At 40.0% G+C, this 24,296-nt stretch overlaps 2 protein-coding genes across 2 annotated transcripts in view; one reads left to right on the plus strand and one right to left on the minus strand.

Annotated features, from left to right (window-relative positions):
* Positions 1-5,216, plus strand: part of DTNBP1 (dystrobrevin binding protein 1) — a 69,064-nt gene extending 63,848 nt beyond the window's left edge. The window contains exons 9-10 of the mRNA XM_005149880.3: positions 1,221-1,364; positions 4,324-5,216. Coding sequence (XP_005149937.1) covers positions 1,221-1,364; positions 4,324-4,574 — 395 coding nt within the window. The 3' untranslated portion in view covers positions 4,575-5,216. The remainder of the gene's footprint in view (positions 1-1,220; positions 1,365-4,323) is intronic.
* Positions 5,217-6,032: 816 nt separating this feature from the next.
* JARID2 (jumonji and AT-rich interaction domain containing 2) overlaps positions 6,033-24,296 on the minus strand; it is a 217,323-nt gene continuing 199,059 nt past the window's right edge. Inside the window, exons 12-18 of the mRNA XM_005149879.3 lie at positions 23,482-23,596; positions 19,120-19,225; positions 18,097-18,279; positions 13,235-13,365; positions 11,035-11,218; positions 9,416-9,523; positions 6,033-7,815 (exon numbers count right to left, since the gene is read on the minus strand). Of these exons, the coding sequence (XP_005149936.2) occupies positions 7,639-7,815; positions 9,416-9,523; positions 11,035-11,218; positions 13,235-13,365; positions 18,097-18,279; positions 19,120-19,225; positions 23,482-23,596 (1,004 nt within the window). The 3' untranslated portion in view covers positions 6,033-7,638. The remainder of the gene's footprint in view (positions 7,816-9,415; positions 9,524-11,034; positions 11,219-13,234; positions 13,366-18,096; positions 18,280-19,119; positions 19,226-23,481; positions 23,597-24,296) is intronic.

Consider the following 24,296-nt stretch of genomic DNA (forward strand, 5'->3'; position numbering starts at 1 on the left):
TGTGGCAGAAAAACTGTAGAGATACAGTCCCTGCTTCAAAAACAGTTCTGCTATCATTTGTGATGCTAGAGCAGGAAATGCAGTCCAGGATTTCCATTTCTCTGCATGACTGCTATAGTCATGCATCTGCAAGATGCTCTAGATGGGTTGCTAGGACAGTCTTCTGAGAAGTGGGATATGTCAGTCTAAATCTCTTAGGAAGGAATTGAGTTAGGTTGTCTTCTTTCTGTACACTCCACTTAGACTAAAAGTGGACATTGTCACTGGCTAGTACTGGACATAAAGCTCTGTTAGAGGGTTTAACTTTCTGGACTTCAGCTTTTAGCATGATGTAGAATCCATGCATATCAAAGGAACTGGTTTAATGAAAGATTTGATCCTGCAGTACAGGTAAAACTACAGAGCTATAGTACATTTGGAAAAAAAACAACAGTGAAATTAGAGGATTTCATCTCAGTTCACTTATGAAGGCTTTTAGCAATGTAGTTGTTAAATTTAGAGAAACCAATAAACTGCTCGTATAGTATTTGATGTTACACATGCAGCAACTTACTATCTGCGTTTGCATGTCTTACTGTTCAAGGAAGAAGATGCTCATCCAAGAATTCATCCAAGTATAAATAAATTTCCCTTGAGAGCTGTCAGTATTATATTGACAACAATAAGTAAATTGCTTGAATAATTAATAATGTGCAATCCCCATGCTGAGATAAGATATTGGGCATCAGCCTGGGTTTTGCATACTACTGCTATTTATTAGTCTTAACTGAATGAGGAGGAGGAATGGCTGTTTTCTGTGAGCATTAATCCTGATTTCTGAATTTCCACATCCCTTGTATATTGACCTTTAGTGACTGTGTGCTTAAATGTGTGTGGTCTTTTTCTCTAAAAATGCTTTTAGTTGGAAGAATTGAAAGGGAGTGTTAATCTTTTCCCATGAGCCCCATTCCTAGAGTATTTCTGACAATGATACAGGTATTTTTGCTAAAAGTGTTGTTTTACATAACCAGTAATGGACATTAGTTTCACAATAAAGACTGCACAGAGTAGTCTTGGATTGGACTGAGGTAGCTGCTGAGCAGCTTCTCCGGGTGTGCTCTTTCCAGATGTAGCTTTAATTGTTTACTAATGCACCCAATTATAGCAATTATTGAAGCCTTTATAGGTAATAACACTATGTAACTGATTTCAGTTTGCTTATTGCACTATTTTTACTACAGAACCGATTGGAAGTATGTCTTCCATGGAGGTGAATGTGGACATGCTGGAACAGATGGACCTAATGGACATGTCTGACCAAGAAGCACTTGATGTCTTTTTAAACTCAGGAGGCGAAGACAATAATATGCTTTCTCCCATGCTGGGTATGATACTAGTAATGACAGTGGGCTTAAAGTGAGAAATCACCAGAATTGCTCTAATTTGTAGTAAACCCATACACTTTATGTAGATTGAATATTTTTCATCAGTGGTTTTTCAAAACATTAGTGTTTAAGTTGCAGTAAAAGAGAGATTGCTTCAGAACTACTGTGTATTTCTGGACTGTCTCTTTTTTCATCTAGTTGCTGCAGTTTTCATGTTGGTTTTGTCATGGTATGGATAAGTGACATGTTACATACTGCTTTTAAAGGTGCATTTTTCTCAAGATGAAGTTAATAGAAGGCATTTTAACAAACTTCAACAGAAAGTTTGCAGCAATTAGAGTTTTATTATGATGGCCTTCTTGGAATTTGTTCATAACTTTGGCATTTTGAGGTAAATTTGGACCAGTTTTATCCTGCAAGATCTTCAGTGAGAGGTGTTCCTCTGAACAGCTGAACCATGATTCAACATGACAGTGTTCTGGAAACTTCTGAATAGTGATTCCAGTGCTGCAGCTCTTTCTTACTGCTGATAGTATTACTTAAATTGGATTAAATTAATCCTAAACCAAAACTGTATGTGTTCTGATGAACAAAACCAGGTTTATATTTTGCCAAGTTGCAGCATGATGAGGGATCTGCTTACAGCAGGAAATTAGTAATACTGGATACTTTATCCACCAGTGAAGAGTGTTTTCTTAATGAAAAACTTCAGTCCTAAAATGCCTTTTCCCAAAAGAGCCAAAATGAGTTTTCTTGGGGGAGGTAGTGAAGGTCCTTTAAAAGTACTTCCATTTCTTTTGAAACTGATGGTTGAAATACTTTTATACAAGTTCTTATAATGAAGAACCACTATGCTTTAAATACTATCCTATGTTTTAGAACATATAAAGGAAAATGTTAATATCCTGGGGTATTTGTCTTCCTCCCTGTCTGAAGGTGATTATTACCTGCTGTGAATATGAAATGTCTACTGTAAGTAGTCAAGGCACACTTGGCTACTAAAGGTTTTATTGCAAAACCTAAATTCAGGTGGCTGGTTTTGGATAGGCATCCAAATCATACATTATTAAATTTGATCATCATTTGAGCATGCAAGTAATTACAGAATCTAGGAATGTTTCACCATTTCTGGGTCTTTGGCAAATGTTGGACCAAGAAGCTTCATGACTTTTTTAACAACAAAGAGTGTAACTGAATTCTCTAAGGAAGTGTAGAAACCACTAAGAGCAGGGTGGGTTTTTTTCCTAAATAGATGTAAAGCTTATTAGCCTGTGAAAAAAAACCCTATGAAATTTACTTTCTGCTGTAATATGTTACAGTGTGTATGTATAGATGGTGTATGCATATTTATTATCTAGATGCACACACACTGTAACTTAACTTGGCAGTGCTGTAATATTCTAGCACTGTAACCTTAATGCAGAGGTTGGGTAGGCTTGCAGCAAGGTTTACTCCTCTAAGTTACTGCAACTACAGCATTAACAGTCTTGTTGCTGTTGTAGTTCCAGACAATTAATTTCCCTCTGAATCAGAAGGGATTTTTGTGCTTGCTCTAAGGACTTTGCACCCTGCTGTCAAGCTAAATATGCAACAGTCTTCATTCTCAGAAAAATAAGATGGCTTAAAGGTAACTCTTCCTTCTGGTATCAGTGGAGAAGGGGATTGGTCAGGGCAAGATTTATTTCACAGTTTTACTGAATGCCACAGAACACAGGTAAGTTATTTTAATAACTGGACAAAATAAAAATGAGCTCAAGATATTAAAACTTTCCCAGATCTGTCTATAAACGTGACCAGCTTCTGGGCACTGGTTTTGAAATGTATCATGATAGTGAGTGGAGCTGAAGAATTTACCCACCTCTGCCACTCTAGAAAACTCCTCTGCGTGCCTTGTGTAAATTAATCTAGTACGTGCTGGTGTGCACAACATCGGTGTCTTTAAAAGCATTGCTAGTATCATTCATGTTCAGTAGAACTTCATGTTCTCCCTGAGGAAACATCTTAGTAGAGCTGCCAGGCATCCTCCACAGGATTCTTAAGAGGCTTTTCTCACCCAGGTTACTCAGCGCTGAAGCTGGGTGCCCTGACTATGGCGGAACACTTACTAGGCATAGTAGAGAAGTCAAAAAGGGCTTTATTTGGCCTCTCACATAGAAGGAACATTTATGTTTCCCCATTTTGATTTATTTCCTGCCAGGAAGTGTCCAGAATAGAAGAACTAAGATAACGTTGAAATCTGAACTCCCAAACTGCAAGCAAACACTATTGCACTGAACTTGCTTAAAAGACTTTTTGCACAGGATGTGGAGGAAGCATAGTCTCAAAATCCCATTCATGTGCACTTGAGCTACACTACAGCTTTACCGACAGGAATGCTTTCATGCTGTGAGCAAGAAGTGGTTTTGCTTCCACCTCTTCACTTTCAGTCAAAACTGGAGATTATTGCCTGTTTCGTTTGTTTGTTTTCCACCCAGGTTTATTTGCGTCCTGTTGGACAGAGTTTGTCTGGAGGATTTTCCTATTGGTGATGATTTTCAGCACATGCTGAAGACCAACAGCTTTTATTATCGGAGTTTATCAAAGTTGGAATTAGGAGGATTATTTGGGTCTTGGCTAATAGGTAGGCTGGACATCAGCTATGTCTCTTTGAACAGTCAGTACTTAATATTCCTGCAGTCTTACCTTATTTGTTCTCAAGAGTTAGAAATTCTAGAATGAGTGAAATGGACACTCCATCAGAAACAGATTAAAGCCAGCCTGTGGTCTGTATTTGAGATCAGCTTCAGAAAAGCCAAAGGGCAACTTTGTGTTTGGGAAAGGTTTTCTAATGGTGTTTTACAAAAGAAGCAAAACAGCCTCAGTGCAACTCATTAACCAAGGCTGAGCTCAGTTAATTTACTGACTTGCCTGTTCACTTGCTGTGCTGAAGTTTGATTGTTGTTGTTTTTCCATCTCTAAGGGCCCGAATCCAACACCTGCATGAATGAGATAAGTCTCCAGGTTCCAAGCCAGTCTGAATTACGCCAGAAACTGTCATCTTCCCTGTCATCAACCTGCACCGATTCTGCCAGCCAAGATGCAAGCGAAGGGGAGTCACCCGTTGTTCAGTCTGATGAAGAGGAAGTTCAAGTGGACACTGCTCTTGCTGCTGTAACTGAAAGAAAGGGTGCTTCAGATGTTAGTGACGAAAGTGACTCTCAGACTATTTGAATCTTAAACCCATATCCTTTAAGAATGACTTCTGAATGAATGAACAAGTGAATGAAGAGCTTGCCTGTGTAGCAGTTTGCTAACCAAGCGTTAACAGCCAGATCTTTTTACTTAGTGACACTGCCTTTTTACAGAATCGCCAGTCATGGGGAGGTTGGTTTTTAAAAAAAAAAAGCCTAAAGCACACACACTTTAACCATAGCCTCGGGGCTCAGAGGAGCAGTAAACCTGTTGTATATACTATGTATAAGAGAATTAAAGAGGGAAGATGCAAGTTACTTTGACCACTAACCGTTAATGGCTGATTAGACTTGATGTGTAATACTGAACCCAAATTGTTCCTTGCATGTTGTCAGCTGCTGCAACTGAAGATTTAGGATCCAAACCAAAATGAAAAGTTATTTTCTACCTTTACTACCTACTGACTGCCTACTGCCTTTGTCTACTAGTGCAGCAGTGTTTACTCTCTCACACTTCTTATTCAGGACCAACATAGTTATCATAGGTGTTAAGGAAAAAAAAGAAACTGAGAAAGAGGAGAGATGCATATTGAGATGTTACACTCCTCGTGGAGCAGAGTTCTTAGCATTGTACGAACTTACTCCTCTTTCGAGATAAAATAAAGTATTTCTATCTCAACCATGTCTTTTACTTGATTACCCAAATATTTTGTCCATGACAGTGAATAGAGGAGACTAATTCAGAAAAAAAAAACCCCAAGGAGTACCAGTGTAATTTACTTTTCCATGGTAAAATGTTTAACTACTGATGCAAGCCAGCAACCCTGAATTAATTGTAACTTAAATGCTTGAATTTTATAAACCATAGGACCTGTAGTTGTCATCCTCTTGCTGCCTCTTTTTTCTGCAGTCATTTTTTGTCTTGAAACTTGAGGTCTGAGCATATCTAACGCCTGTTGCTTGTCAAGTCTCACGCTCTGTTTGCAGGGATCTGCTCTCCTTTGAGAAGGCTCCTGGCTCTGCTCTTCATGCACAGAGGGAAGGAATGTAATCTGGAACAGCGTAAGTAAAAGGATGAGCTGCAGTGTAGATCTCTTGGCAAAGACCTGCCCTGACAAAGGACTGATGCACGTTCTCCAGCTCCGTAGCTGGGAAGTGGCCAGTTCCCTGAAGGATTCACTCTGTTTCCTGTTACCTGACAGAGTGTTTCCTGAGCCCTCTCTAGGAAATGCAAGCTAGACACTCGCTACCTGCAGTTAGTAGTCACTTTCTGTTTAACAAGGTGTCTGTTGAAGGCAGCTTTTCTTGAAGGAGCTTCCTTTACTCACTCACTTTCCAGAAGACAGACAAAATGTCCAAAAAAGTTTTGTTTTTTTTTATTAAACCTCGTAGTACAAACCTGGAAAGTAAACAAAAAACTGGCAATAAACAACATGAAGTCTTTCCTTACAAGGAAAGAGAGCAGAGCAGCGCTAATAAATTAAATGTCAAACTGTAAGCCATAGTCAGAAGTTTACTGTCAAGAGGGAAAAGTACACAGCAAGGCCATAAAAACCAGACAACCACATTTGAAAACACTTGACTCTGTTTATGTTATTGTTAAATATTCCAAAACAGTTCAGTCTTCTGCAACAACAACCAACAAATTGTATTATAGGACTTTCCTGACAGTCACCACTGGCAAGCTCAGTGCAATATGGGTAGCTACGGTATTGTTGAATTCAATTACGAAACAAAACAGTTTGTGAAAACATTTTCCCTTTTTTATTCCACACATACTGTACACACAACCAGAAAAGGGCAACAGCTACTCCATTATTATTTTTTGTTGTTGTTCAGTGATGTAAGCAGCACTTATAAATGTTACAAGAAAAACCCTGTAAGCATCCAATCCAACCGATGAAGAAAGTGAAACGTAAGGCTTTTCTTCATCTTGTCTCTTCGCCATCCCCCCTCCCCACCCCAAGAAAAGGCTCAAGTATTTAAAAAAATTTACAGGCATATGTACAAAAGGTGTGATTTTTTTTTTCTTTTTGTTACAACATGAAGAGAAAAAATAGACAAGATGAAAGCAAATGCATTTTCACATTCAAAAGAAAGATGCAGACCTGCTAGTGGCTCTAAATGTGATCGTATAATGAAACAAATTCAGAACAAAAATTAATGCTTGACTGTGTAAAGGTGTGAAAAACAGCAGTGGAATGGAAATGGAATGTTAGAAAGATTGCACGTCTATGACAAAAGAAGCACTTATGGCTTCAATCACTTTTTTTCTTCTTTTTTCTTTTTTTTCAAAGGATGCTATTGAAGGGTTTTTGATAAAGTAGCCAACAGCACCAAAAAATAACAGAATGGATTTCCTAATGAAATCAGGCACAGTTTTCCCTCACGTGACTCCTCAAGGCAGGCAGTCTTTTTTCCTCCTTTTTTTTTTCTTTTTTTCTTTAGTTTTTATTTTCCCCCCTCAAAACAGATGCATAGTGATGTGCTGGTAAAAGAGAACATACTCCAAATCTCCTCCTTTTGCCTACAAGTTAGGAAACAAAGTCCATCTTCAGCTGCCAAAACCTCCCAAAGAAAGTGTGTATTCTCCAATTTAAAAAATTACAAAACTTATCTTGCTGTGACAGAATAAAAGACAGCCAAAGTAAAGCAATTTCGTTCAAGTTTTTGTCTCCTATCCCTTTTCTCTCTAGAAAAATCTGCTCATATGACCAGAGAACAAATTATAAAACACATCCAACTTCAACCTATTCCAAAAATGGGTTAAAAGCCTTTCTTCACAGTTACCAAAAAGGCTTTTTCTTTTTTCAGCCATAGGGACAATACAAATTAATATTTTATCAGCCCCTTGCCGCTTTTAAAACAGTGAACATACGGCAGTTCAAAAAAATCAGACTGCTGTATCTACCTAGTCTAAGTACAAAAAAAAATTCAACAGTTTAATGCTAAAACAAAATTAGTTCTCTAAAACCAGAAGAAAATCTTCTTTAGAGCTAGTGCAAAGACAGCTTGTATTCTACAGCAAGTACTCCAAACTATGGTATAATAATTACAAAAAATATATATAAATTGACAAAATGAGAGTGTTGGCATCTTCAGGATTAACTTGAAGCACTTTTGGATGAACTGGAGGATGAAAGCCTAGATGATGGCACGTCAACTGTCGCTCTCTTACGAGGTCCTCTTTTTGGTGTAGGCTTGCTGATACAGTTCTCAATGCTGCCATTTTTACCAGATACTTTTCCACAGATTTGATTGACTAGACTGATTATTTGTTCCTGTTCAGGGAGAGAGAAAAAGAAAACACAAATTAGCATCTGCTCTTTCTCCGGTCACTTCCAATGGACAGTGATGCAGTGCTGCCTTTTTGACCGAAAGCACCTAATGGGGAAAAAAACCTGGGCTCATATACTACATTCATGACCAGGAATTTCAGGAAAAGTACTGCACAGTAGTCCAGATACTGCCCTTGTTGAAGCTCCCCCCTCCAAATGTGAAGACAGTGATGAGAACTAGAAATCTCTTGAGCAAGAATAAAGAAGCTGGGCTCCATCGTTACTACACTGAGGTCAGAAATGTTCTTCAGATACAACTTAAAACCCACTGCTGAACAAAGTTACAAATGCTATTAATTATAAACCCACAATTTACTATTTATTAAATAATTCTTGAAAATCTAAGGAAAAGATCCCACTTTTTCCTTGTGACATTGTTGGCATTGGTTACAGGATGCTACTTTTGTTTAATGCTGTCAGGATGTCTGGGTGGTGCAGGTGCTCTGAGCCCATGCAAAGAGAAAACTGTTTTTCTGCCATGCAGAAAAGGGGCAACAGCCACACAGCATTATGATCAGAAGGGATCAGGAGACCTTGACCTGCACCTCAAAATTTGGCTGCAGTGCCACTCCTACCTCCACTGCATTCAGGGACTGGATGAAGTTCAAGATTTTTCTTACTGGCTGGCCCACCCTAGTAAGAATGTGGAGCATTTGCTTTTGTGCAAAGTGAAGCAACTTCTTCGTGAAGTCTATCTAACAGTTAGACGTGACATGCAGGTGATCTTTCTCCTCATTCACAGCCCTCAGAACCAATTCTGTACCAGTAGCCAGGCATGCAGCAGTCAAATGTCTTTCAGAAATGTAGAAACTTTGACAGTTTTTTACATTTGGAAAAAATAATTGTTACCACCCAGGGAAGCCCATCTCAAAAAGCTGCTTGCACCAGCACTGATCTCCAAGAGCTGATTTTGTAATTTCTCTTACTGCTTCATTATCCACCATTCAGACAGAGTAACAGTGAAATGCTGCCCCACTCTTGATTCCCCACTCATTCCCTTATACATTGGAGACATGGAGCTAATTAGCCAGATGAAGAGGCATCCATCATTTGACTGTACTGCGATGGAGCATTAGTCCAGAACCCAGACACTGTCCTAAATCACTAGCCTGAGCTCTGTGAATGTTCACCATCACATTTTCTTGAAGCTATTGCTGGGCCTCTTGTCTCCAAGTACTCTACAAGTTTGCCTTAGAGAAGGTTCAAACTAGACTGGAGTTATCCACAGAGAGGTTATCCAAAAGTACAGAAATTACAAGAAATTAACCAGGCAAAGCACAGCTTTACGTTCTACAGCATCCCAAAGCACTAAATGCCTTGTCTGTTCTGTAATACCTATCCATGCCATTTATCCTTCAGGTTTCATCTTTGTAATCCTGTTTCCCTCTATTTCTTTCACTTAGATCGTAATACAGCACCTTCTTCCCACACCCAAAAGACCCCAGGCACAGTCTCTTGAGGTCTCTGTAGGACAAAGAGCTAAGTCTACTCCAAAATTTTCAGTGTCAAAGCTCACCAGCATCACAAGCTACATCATACAGACCTCATCGTAACGGTACATCATTTTCAGTCCCCGACAAGACTTCTGTTTTTCCACATGCCGCAGGGCACACTCCAAGCAGAAGACAACATTTTCATTCTCCTGTACGACCTATACAAAAATGCAGGAGTAGGAGGGAGAAGTGCAATAAGCCCCAAATTGTAGCCATGTTATGCACACAGTATTGAATTATTGTCCGAGCTATTAAACCTGTATTTTACTACAAGTTAGTTAGAGACATAAACAAAAAGTATTACACATTGTGAAATGATTCAGAATGTGTAAGAAGAAAGTACATATCCCTTTTTGAGTGCTAATGTTGGCAAATACATACAATTTATTAAAAAAAAGCATCAACAGTAATGCAGGCCCAATCCAAATAGTGATAAACGCGTAAGTATCTAACACATAGCCTAAAGTTTTCCTGAAGGCAGCCATTTCCCATTACTTTAAATTCTGTCTTGAATAAGGATAAAATCAGAAGCTTAGCCACAGGATTCCTCAGCTACTGTCTCTTTCAGCAGAGGTCACATTTGCTCAGCTGGCCACCAGCCAAGCCTACACATTCCAGTTGGAATTTGACAACCAAGTTGATTTTATTTGTCCCTTACTACTGTTTTCAAAGCATGATGAGGAAAAATCCTTTGTTGAGTACACTTACTCCAGAGCAAACAGGCCAGAATTAAGAGGATTTGGTTGTCTTTTTTTTTAATAGATTCATTTTAAAGTGACTTCAAATTAATACTGCTTAAACAGCCATCCAAAGACATGTATAAACTGAGTGTATTCTGTCTTAGGGGGGGAAACGGCTACAGCTAACCATTTAACGAGTTGTGTTGTTCCATAAAAAACCTGACATATGTAACCAAAAAACCGCAAAGGATGTCAGAATAATTGTAGTATTTTCAGAATATGGACTTGTACACACTGTACTGTATTTAAATATCTGATCTTGGAATTAAGTGGTACATGAGATTGTGGGAGGAGTTTTTTGATATTTTTTGATATTTTTAATTAAATTGCTGTATTTCTAGGTGTTCTGCATACAACTAAAAACCTGGAGGTGTCACCACGGTGGTTAGCACACCTTCAAAAGCCAGTAGGAAATTACTTGTAAAAAGAGACAAAGTTTATAGGCATGAATCCTGTTTCTGAACAGACAGGTTGGCAAACAGCATCGCAGCTTGTTAGAATACACCTACACTGCAATTTGTCTTGCAGGGAAATTGTCGCAGCACAGGCTGTAACTGCATGCCTAAGACTCAGGGCACATATTTGAGTTGCTAGCTGATCCTGAGAACTCTTTGGCCATGACTTACAACTGCTGGCAACCAGCAGGTATCTTTGTTACCTCTCCTAGTGCAATGCAGCCATGCAGCTGAGTGACTAGCTTACCCCTTCCTTACAGGGGAAGGGAAGCTAGCTGACACTAACTGCTGTCTTCTGTCACTGCTGCCTGAGGCAGTAAATGTTCTGAGACAAACCAAATCAGCATCTCTGCATCTTGTGTGGAGTGTATGAGATGACTCAGTAGCCATCTCCTGTCTCTCAAATGCTATAGTCCATTACAGTGCCCTGCCAGGGAAGAGAGTACCCCAGAGGCGGCAAAGGACTTTACTCACCATGGAAAGATAGCACAGGTGCTGACAAATCTGACATCTCCTCTCTGACGTTTCTAACTGCAACCACTTTCGAGGCTTTTTCTTTCCATCCATCCCCGTGCTGCTGCTGTCGTGGCTGCCATAGCGCGCTGAAGAATGGAGACCTGCCTCATAAAGCTGCCGCCGCTGCCTCAGCTCTGTGTCCCTGTGAATGTTTTATGCAATTAGACACAGGCATCACCTCACACCACCACCAAGCCATGTATAACCACCTTTTTACCACCATCATCATTGAAACCTTAGCTCCACACAGCAAAGCCCTGAGTGGTGTTGGAGGTTGGTGCCATTCCCTACTCATGGTGAGAGATAGCCAGCCCCACAGAAACACTGCCTAATTGCAAAAGCTGTCTTCGGATTTTAACAGCGACCACTGTATCAAGCCAGTGGTTCTCAAACTGCTCCACAGAGAACTGGGCACTGACGAGTATTTCCTGTAGGTCGGTGGTTGCCCAGGGCCATGTGAAGAGTCAGGAGATGTGGCTAACATGACTGTCATCCCTGAAGTTGCCAAAAGCCACCTGGAGCAGGAAGAGCCGTTGCTGTCGGGAGTAACAGCCACCTTCATCAGGAGGCAGAGAGGAACCAAGGACCTGCTGCCATGAGGAGCTTCAGGCAGGAAAGGGGGAGCAGGGCAAGTGATTGTGCCAAAAGACGAAGATCTTGCTGTACACCCGGTGAAAGAGAAGGAGATATCAATTAAGGGTACAAACTAAGCCCTACAGCCGCCCTTCACCCATGGCATCTGCAAGGTGGACAGTACTTCCTATGCTGAACTACACAGCATTAGGAGAGCAGGTCAGGTTGGAGCCAAGTGGAAGACAGCAAGCATGGAGTGAGCTGAGCAGATGCAAGGGGAGAATAAAAAAGCTCATGACCAAACACAACTGAAGCTGGGTGGAGAGCCAAGCTAAGCAAATGGCATGAGCAAACTGAGCAACCAAGGCAGATCAAGAGAGGAGGCAGCAAGTAACAGAACAAACAAGCAAAACAAAGGGGAAAAAATATGGCATGGTGTTCCACTTTGTTGGGGGGTTTTATGGGTTTTGTTGTGTGGGGGTTTGTTTTCCATAAGCAGACACAAGGACCGATACCCTCCACAGAATCCCAACCTAAGCATAAGAACAAGTTTGAGAACCACTCTGATAGAGGTCAATGTGATGGTCTAACAGCAAGCACCAGCATTTCTGTTTCACCTTTTGCACTTGCAGTCTTTTCCTCTTCAAGGAAAAAAAAGTAATAAAAAATAAAAGGCACTTGGAAGGGCTCACTCCCGCAGGGGAACCAGCTGCAGGTAAAGCAGTCAGCACACCTCTTTGTATTTCTTTCTGAACACTAAAACAACACATGGGCTGTTTTCCCCTTCAATCTGTCACTGGAAATTTTCCAAATGAAATGCTAGTTAGTTAAATACAGTTTGTAGGTTCCATTCATCAAAACTTTCTTGACATCTCGAGTATCAGTTGTCACAAACTTGAAAGATAGGTAGCAACTACATGGTAGGGAACAAAAGAGAAGATCATTACACAGGAAGCCAGGCAACATTATATTTTCTTTTTTTTTACCTATCTGAAGAGAAACCCTAAACATATTTCCTTAATGCTCGGAGAATGTGAGATGCATTAGCACCTATAAATAAGCTGCTCGCTCACTCAATGGCTTAAATCAAGACAACTTTCTGTAAGCAAAGTACCTTCTACAACTGCAGTGTAATGATCTTGATGCTGAAGACAAGAGTTCCTGGTGCAGAACCCGTGACAGACATGGACTGACAGTGGTTACTGATGCCAAGAGGTTGAAAAACTGAATAAAGGTATTTAACCACTTGGCACCATGCAGTTCACGTAATGCTTCAGGAAAGCTTGAATCTCAGCACCAAGAATCAACAAAACAGAAACCCAAAGCAAACTGTAGCTTGAATTCTGTGATGGTGCCCGAAGTGGGGAATTCTTAAGAGTAAGACATCCTAACCACGGGCACTCTCACATCAGATACAGCCAAGGAAATGGCTTCTTCCACGTGTGGCTGTCCTGGAGTTTGTTTGCTGGGCTTTGCCTTGGTTAAGTAGGTATAAGACATGCGTCTGAAAGGGTTACTTACGTCATCCACCTCCAGAGTCTGTCAATTAAAACAAAATAAGTACAACAGGCCCCCAATTCGTTACCTGAGCTCTCCAAGAAGTGATGATATCGTACTCAGAGTCGGCCCGTTCTCCTTTTTTGCTTCTGCTGTTGCAATCTGATAAAGCAACTTCTCCATCGAAAATGGTTTGGCGATACGTCGTCTCTTCATTTCCTGGGACAGAAATCGCCAAATTAGTTCTTCAGCATATTGGAAAATAACAGTTATAAAGAATTACTTCAATGTAGCCAAAAGGAGACTTTTAAAACCACCAAAAGTAAAAGCTTTCCATGGTCCAAATTAAGCAAAGTATTTATGTTCCAACTTACAACCAGCACTAACTACAGACTGAAACAAACGCTTATCAGAAGTAAATCCTTCCAGCAGGAAGCGAGGTGCCCGACGGCTTTGCTGAATTGGGTACTCCTGATGAAAAGACTACAAAAGGAGACTTCCTGCTCATGCTTTAGGTGAACCAATACCACAGGAATAACTTGAAACCTTAAACCAAATGCATGCTACCTGCCATCATAATCAACGGCTTTCTTGTTACAGGTACCATTCTGTTTTCATTCACAGTCAACAGTAGAAAGCAAAAAAAGCATCTGCAGTTCATGATGGCATATATGAAAATATGAAATCAGTCTCTTTGCTGTCTCTTCTTAATATGCTTTGCTGTGAAATTTAATGCAGAATATAAGATAGGCAAAGAGAAAGAAGCAAAATGCAAGCACTCCAGTGTCACCACATTTCAGGTACACCCTTTTTTCAAAGAGAAAAATTAAACTTCATCCATGGAGAAGACTAGGACAGGAGAAATGTTCCCAGAATGAGAAAAATAAAGAGAAGGATGCCCAGGAATAGGTTAACTTGCCGTTCACCAAAGTGGAGGAACCAACAAACACCTCAAAATGATCTCCCTAAAATCTGATCTTTCCTGTGAAGACCAAGAGGAGTAATGTGATCACTTAAACTCACTAACACACTATTTCCACTCTCAGCCATCCAGTAATATCTATCTTTCTCACCTACTTGATGCACAGGGCTGCTGTTACTTTGCATCTTTTTAAACATCAAAGACAACAACTAGCAAAACAGGCAGATGTCAGAGAAAAAAAAGACAAGCAAGAGGAGAGGGTTCAGTTCTGCTCAGTTTTGCCTGTTACCAGTTCCTCTCTGTGTAAGCTTTTAAAGCTACTTTCCTGTCAGTATGAACTGAGTGATTTTAAACCCTTTTGATAATTCTTATGTAGGCAAATTCCTTTATTTACTGTACACCTGGGAAAAGCGTAGCGTTTTCCCAAGTATCTGAAGTTTTGTTCTCATTTGAAAACTCTGACCCTCTGTAAAACAAAACAGGTTGAGCTGTACTGGTGTTAGTACAAATCCCTGAGGAATGCACAAAGAGACCTCCCTCCATGATAAAAACTGACCATTTATTCCCATCATCTGCTTCTCTTTAAATCAGTTTTCTGGTGCGTGAACTTTCCCTCTCAACCCATGACAGCGTAATTTCTTTAAGAACCCATCCCAAGGAACCGCTTCCAGAAATGCTGACAGACTCTGCCAACTGTATCTCTTTTGTCCGCATTATCTTTCCAAAAGCTTCATGGCCTGGGGGCCATGACCTCATTGCAAAAGCCATGTTGACTACCCTGGTCTTGTTCTTTTCTACATTTATTTGTTCTTTTGGTCTTTAGGAAGTTGTTCTCTGAAATCTCCTTTTGCTCTGTATTTGTGTGTATTTATGTGCATCTTGCTAGAGTGGATGTTTTATTTGTATTTTAATCTTTGGCATCAAAAAAAAGGAGTTTTTGGTCTCATTTCAAACAGACTTCTTTCCCCTGTTGTCAGGCATGCCAAGTTTAGTGGGGGTTTGCCTTTTGAACATTTTTTTTTTTTACTAAGCAATGTGCATGTGTTGTGAGTCTCTAACACAGCATCTTTAAGCAATTTCTATGCTGCACGCAAACACTTAACCCTTCTTTCTGCATTCTCAATTTAACAAGCTTCTTTAGTTTTATGCAAGGCTGTCTTTTGAAATGAAACACCACAGCAGTGGATATTTCACGGTTTACTGCTCTTTCAGGGTTCTTAATCTCTGCTCACCATCACAGTGCAGCTATTTGACAGTGATATTTTGAGCTGGGCTCCACCACTGCTGAGAAGCAAGATGAGACCTTCTCCTTCCATGGATTTCCTAACTAGCTGCTCCAGAAGCCATTTCTGTTCTGGCATTACACACAACACAACCACCATCCTAGCTAGGGGGAGAGACCAGCATTTTCCATTATCATCATATATCCTGGCCTCACAGGATTTCTCATCTCCTTTAGCATGACACAGGCTATCCAATATCATGAAGCAGAAGTGAATGTGCAGAGTGCTACAGTTGATGCTGAGGAGCCAAATGCACACTGTGTGTGTATGTAAAGATGATGGCTTTGAAGCAGTCTAGCCTGGTCCTGTGGCCACACTGCCACTGGTTTTGGCCACGCTGCCAGTGGTTTTTGGAGAGCACTTCTGCAGTGCCTCTTATCATTTGGTTTCATCTAAAAGCAACCCAGTGTGCTAGGGCAGCTCTGTGATAGGAACCAAGGAGTGGTCATTGTGTGACATTATAAAGGCACATTCCTCAACAAAATTAAAACTTGTTGAGGGGATACATAAAGCCTCTGCCAGCATACTGGCTGGTCAGGAGAACAGTGCTAAACTAATACCATGCCTTTCCTGTTTAGAACAGGAAGATCAGGGCACAGGGATTCTGTCACCAGTGACAGAGTTAAACCTGGATTATTTTACTGTAATCTCTCTTTCGGTTGCAGCAGTGCTGCTCCAACTGGATGACTATCTTTCCTATGTACTTCTTCCTCTCCTATTACAGTACCAGCTGAGTCTCTTTATCAAGTTTCTGGTGGGCCCTACAACACCAAAGCCCTGCTTTAAAACCAGATGTTCTTTCTTATTTCCAAACTTCTAGACCAGAGTGCATTAATTTAGTTCAATATTCTGTTTTCCTGTTTCATAAATGAATTGTAGTAACTTTGCCCAATGCCTTATTTGAGGACATGGAGTACCCTTTTGCATTTCAAACACAAATTCTTCACCACACCTGTAAACCTTTTCCTCCTTCTAAGTTTAAAATTTCAAGAGCTCTCAGGGTGGTTTTTAAAAGCCAGCAACCTGGTTCCACATATGGTTTAGGTGAAAAATCTCTGTCCTTTATACAAGCTTTATACTAATTCTTTTATTCCCACAATTATCCTAACTCCTTACAAAATGAAATCAATGCCATTTCAGATGCAGAACTTCATTTTTTCCATATATTAAAGGAGACTGAGCAGTCACTCAATACAGAAATGAAACAACACTGTTTAGTAATATAGAGTCACTATAAAAAAAATCAGGTTACAGTATCACAGAATGAAACCAAAGTTAATTTATCAAAGAGCTGAAAACTGTCAATATTGCTGTTGAGGACAGACAGACAGGAAGGTACAATTGTCAAGAGTTCATTAACAGTCCAAAATGGGAATCTTGCTCATTACACAGAATGTCTCGACCTCTGAAAAGCACAATCCCATTTGAAAATGGCCAAGTGCCTTGCCAAAGTGAAGGGACCAAGGAAAAATTTCCAAAATTTAAGGGAGTTAAGAACATAGGACAGTTTGAGGAAAGAAAGGAGGGAAGGGAAAGAAAAGAAGGAAAAGCAGAGTGCAGTGGGTGTTTACAGATACACACATGTTATCTGTGGTTCTAAAGTTTGTGACAGCTGTGACTTCAGTTTCCTGGGTAGGTTATCACAGACTGGAATCTGATGGATTTCCAATCAGCTTATGTTTACCCAGTGCAAAGCTCTTAAAAGTTAATCAAAAGAAACTGTTCTTCAGAATTTGAGGCACCAAGAAGAGCTTTTTAATTGCTGCATAGTGATTTCTGTCTCTTACAGGACTGGCATTTACAGAATGTCAAGCAAGTGTTCAGTAGAGCAATAAATATAGCATATGGAGTTAATATAATTGTGTACCTTCAGACAGAAAAGGTTAGCTCAGAATTCTCATTCCTTATCTATACACATATACAATTCCCACCTTCCCCCCCCCAATAAATCTGTAATAAAATAACCTTTTATTTGAAACTAAGTTAATATTCAGTTAGTATAATCAGGCAGGATGAACCCCATTAACCATAAAGATCCAAAACCTAACTGTGGACATATTACATTTAATTACTTACTAACCTCTTGTTCTCAAGCTGTAAATTATACTTTACTATTAGTTTAGCTAAAAAACACTACCAAAATAGCATCTGTAACCCATAGTGTATTTGAGGATTTTGGGAACACAATTAGTGACATATCTTCTTTGTCCAAGACCACAGAAATGTAGTCAAAACCGTGATGACTGGACAATTCACCCGCTGGTTTCAGCAGACAACCAAAGGGCTTTTATTTACATCTTAGTATCGGATGTGAACCTAGGGTCTGTGAACCTAAGGATTTTCAAGTTGATTAAAACTGAAATTGCCCTGATCAACAGCTTTACCTGAATGGAGGGGCAGAGAAAGACACGCAATACAGCTGTGAGTATTGACTCTGCCTATCACAGGAGCTACTAAGCACAGTTTATTCAGATATTTGCACCTGAGAGTCTAATGGTTCTAGAAAACATTAATTAAAATTAGTAAGCGTAATACAATATATGTATGCAATATATTATCATTAGCTCTGAAGGGATTTATGAAAAGCTTCCTTGCTTTTTTCATGCCTTGCAGAACTTTTTCCCTTTTTTTTTTATTTCCACAAAATTAGTCGTAGTTGTACAAGTCTCACAACACTATCAATTCTGAAATGTTGGTTTAGATGGCAGGGCCATGAATCCATTTTAACTCCTTTTCTCAACTTACCTTCGCTGTTTTAAACCCCATACTTGTCCACTGGGTGGTAGCAAAGTGCACTGTTTCAGAAACACTATAGCCACAACACACTTTGGACACAAAGGATCCAGGAAAACAGACAACGAACTGCCCGCTCTGCTGTACAGTACGGTGCACCCTGATCCCCTCTTTACACAAGATTTCCGGGGAGATCTAGAAACACATAAACACAAAACAACAGAAAAAAAAAGAAAACCAAAAAACAATCAGAACTTCATTTTACACTTCTATCCCCCTCCCTTGCTTGGTACTGACTGCCACATGCTACTTGTTTTGCTCTGCTAACAGCTCAGCTCTGTTCACTTTCTCTCTTCCCTTCTGCACATGCTGAAGCTTAGTGTTTGGAGTGAGAATTACAGAAGTGGCCCTTCTGAAATTAACAGTTTAAACTTGCCAAACAACCTCAAACACAAAGCCTCAGACAATACTACCTATTGCTAGTACAGAAAGTAATGCAAACTGTTTTCCATGTAGATCTTTCCAGACTTGGCATTGAATCATCCTTGCTACTTCACTTCTGTTAACATGCTAACATGAATAGCTGAAGGAATGTTGTTATGGGCTCCCAAATTTATATTTACATGCACTAAATATAGATTGTTATCAACACAATAAACAAGGGGTCCAAAACTACTCAGAAATCCTTCTAAGTATTAGGCTTCTTATATCCATGGTGGCTTCATGAAATGTCAGTCATGGCAGATTAACTGCTAACAAAACACTCCTTTTGTGAGCTTAAACACATTATGGTCAGTATTAGAAATGGGTATTTATTGCACTGTCACATTTATTTTTATTTCAACATTTTAACATGTGAGCCTTGCTAGAAAAATGCCATGTGGGTAAACACTGCAATTAGGAAGTAGCCAGATTTTAACAACAGCCTCTGCATCATTTCAGTGTAAGACAAAACCAAAATAAACCCTTGAGCAACCAGCATGCTGATTAGCCTTGGGTTCTCAAAGGGGAATGCTTCTCCCAGTGTTAACCTACCATTACATTACTTTCAAGCATTTCCAGCCCTGGAGTGCCATTGGCTTGCAGCAGGGTATGTACCACATCATCAAGTTTGTTCTCCTCCGCAGCAGGAATGCAATACCTGTTGTTTTATCAGAGGAAAAGAGAAAAGATTTACTGTGGAGTAAATAAGGGTCCACAGCTACAAAGGAACAGTCAATTCAGATCAGAACATTGATTAAAAGAAATTAAACGCAGGCTTTTCCACACAATTCTTTCTGGTAAAACACTGAGGATCATGGAATGCTGTTTATTTAGATTGTCTGATTGTCTGATGGTGTTCACTAAATGCCAAAGGATATAAAAATCCCTGACACAGAAATGTTAAAACTCTGTAGAATCAGAGGAGAGAAATCAGTCACAGAATAGTGTTCATTTTAGTGGCACCAAAACGAGCATAAGTTAGCATTTCATGAGCACTAATATATGTTGTTACCTTTATCCTAAACGGCTGCATTTATTACCTGTGCACCACCTGAGCAATCTTTTTATTTAATAATATTTTATGTAACAATGAAGAAACCACAGATCACTTTTATCGTTAAAACACAAAGCACCCTAAGAGCTTCCTGTCTTGCTTAGTAAATAAATCCCACATCCCTTCTCTTCCTTGCAACAAAAGACCTGACTCAGAGCAGCCAAAGCAGAAAGAGAGATTTAAAACTTTGCTAGGCACATGCCAAGTTCCACATCCTCTTCTCCTTCAGAAGCCAAGGAAGAACCTGTCCTCTCTGCTCACTGCCAGCAGTGCTTCCTATTCAGAAATGACAAGAACATGAGTCTCAGGTCTTAGCTTCACACATCCAGAGAACTGCTATATCTTGCTGGATGCAGGGCTGCAATATGGTGACAATTAGTCACTACTCTTGCTTGCACTCTGCTAGAAAGGAGTTTATGTCCACCCAGAAGATACCTGTTCCCCATGATCTGGTAGCTGGTACCTGGTAACTTCAAACTTGGTCGGAAACACACTGCCCATCATGGGATTCCCAAACCTGCCTTGCATTGCTGCCATGCTACACTTCATCTGAAACATTAGTTCATTCAGATTTGTTATGCTCAGGACAAGTATAAAGCATCTCTAGATTTATCATTACTTACTAGTTCACTTCAAGCAGTGAGACCGCAATCATTTGCTGCCACCACACACACATAGAAGGATATTGGGGAAAGGGTAGTTTCCTTGTCATTCATCCAGTCTCTCTGTCCATTTCATAAAGCATTCTGCTGGCCTTACGGACCTTGTTAAGATATTTGCTTATAATGTGCACTAATATAAACTCTGTATGCGTCATACAGAGTTATCCTGCTTGATGAGTGTGTAGGAGGCTGTACTTCCTATGATTCGAACATCTCGTTACTGTTCACTGTGCTAATGATGTCTTTGATGTGTCTTTGTTGATCTTCAAACCAAATGCCAGAAGAGATGACAGTATCTACTCATACAACTAATTGCAGCCACAATAAGGGCTCTAATGAGCTGGTTGCCTGGATATACATAGGCTGATTCCTTAAAACATTTATTGACAACAATCAGGACCTTTCTAAGAAATCCAATGGTTATAAAGAGGTAAAGAACTTTAACTTGATAAAGTTGAAGTCCCAACAGCAATTTTAAATGCATGCTGTGTATCAAACACTTTGCAGTACCTGTGTTGCTATCAATGACAGCTTCAGAACAGCTCCACGTGTGTAGCATATTACTCTAGTTACACTATAGTAAGACATTTTAAATGGTAATGAAAATATTTTCAGTTCAAACCCAGAACACTGCAGAGCCCCCTCTTTCCTGTTAAGAGTCAGAAAATACAGCTGGAACAGCCAAAAGATCCAAGCATGCAGCCCCTCACCAGATGGGCCCAGGAAAAAGCAAGGAAAGGATGTGTGAAGAGGAAGGATAGCACAAAAGTGCATGGGACTGACTACTGGCAGGGCTGAGGGGAATGGAGATCCTTTGCAACTGTGGTGTATGCTGCGATTTCACTCATTTGCAATTCTTGATCTACCTGTAAAAATGGGAAGAGAGAAGCCAGTATAGACTTCTGAGTGTCTTGGGCAGAACAAGGCTCTCTTCACTCTTTTAATGTTAGGTCACTGACCTCTGCCCTGCATGCAAACTGAGTTCTTCCCTGTTTACTCTTCAGAAGGTAAAAGCTGAGGGATTAGATAGTGACCTGAGCAATCTGCAGGTAAACGAAGCACCAGTGATTTTAGTACCACAGGGATGTGTCCTTTGAAAAGAAGATTTCAGGATGCTGGCTGGACTTTGCAAGACAGAGGAGAGCTTTGATGCCCAGTAGCCTCCTTCGTTATCACTGAAGCAGCCATCAAAAGCAATGGTGTCAGGACTACTCCAGATATTACACCAGACCTAGTTATTAAATTAATTTTTCCTCAATAAAGTTGGGAACTTTACTGCAATATTAAAAGTTGTAATGAGTTAATAATGAATGCTAGCCTGACACTTCAGTCTGACAGCCTTGCCAAAGAATGGCTTTTATAGACTAAGGAGTTTCATGTCTTCCTTCTTCTGAGTTATAACACATTATCAATGTTTCATCAGGACAATCATCACAATACACCTGAAGCTATATACTTGTGTTTATAAGCAAGCCCACCAAGAAAAATCAAATGGCTTCCTTGGTTTTATTCTTCTCAGCTTGGAAAAACAGAGACAGTAGCTTTTCCTAAAACCAGCTAGCTGCATTCAAGCCTGTTCAATCCCAAAAGGCATGTTTTGACATGCACAGTATGAAGAGAGTGGCCTCAGAACTTAATTAGGGGAATTCTTGAATGCCTTTTGTTTGGAATTTGCTGTCATTTCAGACTAGATAAATGTCACAGAGAAAAACAGATTCACCTAAGGTTGAGGACAATGTAGCTTGCTCAGCAGTTTATCCTGATAGTATACTATTATAAAAGATTACAGATTCCTGATTCACAGAACAGGGAGAGGAGCCATGAAATGCCCATGACAGACAGGAACAAACTCCCAGATATGCAGCATAATCCAGCACTTACCTTTACCCCTTGCTATGATCACATACAGAACATTTCTCCTGCTTAAAATATTTCAAGAGACTTGCTCCTGCTTTAATGGTTTCTTCCAAGAGTTCAAATTATTTTTTTGTGGGACATGTGCTTTCCCAGTGACAGCTGGGTCAGCACCTCTGACATCAGCAGGTGGGAGTTAAAGGCAATGGCCAAAGTACACACTTTGCATGTGAATGAAGAGCATCTGACAGCGCCACTGCCTCCATGAGGACTTCTGGAGGAAAAGGGAACCTTCTCAGGCCTTCTCCTGTCACACCACCCAAGGAGCCAAAGTCTCCTGCATTTCAGAGTCCAAGAGGTGAACAGAACTGTTGAACGGGAATGGGAACTGGCTTCTCACCTTTGCAGGGGACACCACTTAAGTAACTTTTCTTCTCTACTGTATTTTCCCTCACCAAGAAACAACAGTTACACTGCTTATCATTCGTTGTTGTCACCAACAATCCTCTTGGGTAATAACGCCAATGTCACAGTAAACTGACAGAAAGGCACATGACATGGCAGGAGCACCTGCTTCCTTTAATCCCTCCATCAGCTGTTGTATGTCCATTGCAACCTAATTCATCATCATCTCTAGTAGCATATATGCACTGAATTCAGGAAGGATTCACCATGTTCAAAAACATTTATAAGCTGAGTGTTAAGTCTATTTCCACAAATGTGTCTACCAAATATCTTAAGGTCTTTTCCAACTTTAACTCTTCTACAATTCTATGAAATATGAAATGTAGCTAGCAACTAACTGATGATGTCCACAAAGAGATACCAGAATGATGTGTATTCATATTAAAAATTATTATCATAATGAAAAAGAGAAAACACTAGGACCTGGTAGATACAGAGTTCAAGAGTTTTTGCATTAAAAAGGACAGCACTGCCTATGTAGTCGCAGTGTGGGTTCAGTCACTTTACAAGTGTCAATATAGAGCTTACTTGAAGAGTGTTCTCTGTCAGCCTAAGGAAAGTCTACCTTGACTAGCTCTCATCTGACTTCCATGTCATGAACCCTTCCCACAGATTAAACGGTGTGTCAAGCAGAAACAGTTTATTAATAAATATTTCAGAATAGAGCGTGGAAGATAAAGTGAAATTTTTCTTCCAGAAAAGGGCATTTCATCACCCAAGTTTATACTACATTTTGCCATTAAAATTGTGACCACACACACGGGGCCTTTCTAGGTGAGACTCATTCATGCAAAAAGTACTACACAAGCTGCTATTAACACCAACCTACAGACAGCCACTGCAGTGAATGAGAAGAAAACAAAACACAGGAATACCTACCAAATGCAATCAGCACCAGTGTGTAAGTAGTCAATGTATGGAAGGTGATTTTGGTCTCGAGACCAGCATGAGGTAGAAAAGACCATGCCAATATTTAGCCAAGGAATTGTCACTCCTAAAGCAGAGAGATTGAAAATGAGTTATGATTAGCTGCAGTTTCTAATTAGAAGACAGTTTGAGAGGGCATTTCTGTAAAAAAAAATTTCTACCCACACGCTGACCCTTATTTTAAGTCTTCCTGCCAGAGCAAGTAATTCACACAGAATAATTTAACAAATCCAGCATTTCCACTAACAAAATATCTACCAATTACATCGCCTTTGAACATACTTGTTTTCTAATAGCTGTAAAACTTTTTTATCCTTCAAAAACATACAAATACCCACAATTTTAGCTCAATGGCATTGATCAAAGGAGGTTGTTTCATGTTGTCAAGCATACATGTACTAGTAAACAGATACCGTGTTTCCCAGCTGGTTTGTTCAGGCTCAACATCTGCATGGAAGACTGAGTTACACTTTCAGCTAACGTTTCTACCAGTAAATTGCAATGGTACATATGTAGTTGGACCACTTGTGACAATTCATATGGAAAATCTGTGTGCTGCTCTTCCCAGTGTTACAGACTGGGTTTGCAAATAAGGAATTGCACGGCTCTGTACTGTGTCACACTGATGTATTGGGAAGAAGAGAAAGTGATACTGCAAGTACAACTGATTCCTCCCAGGTGTATGGTCTCAACTATTCATTAATTCTTTATCTGCACACCTGCCTTCATTCCTTTAAATACCATATGCTATGCACAACTGTGTGTCT

This window comes from Melopsittacus undulatus, chromosome 1, assembly GCF_012275295.1.
Source record: "Melopsittacus undulatus isolate bMelUnd1 chromosome 1, bMelUnd1.mat.Z, whole genome shotgun sequence".
In the NCBI taxonomy this organism is placed as follows: Eukaryota; Metazoa; Chordata; class Aves; order Psittaciformes; family Psittaculidae; genus Melopsittacus; species Melopsittacus undulatus.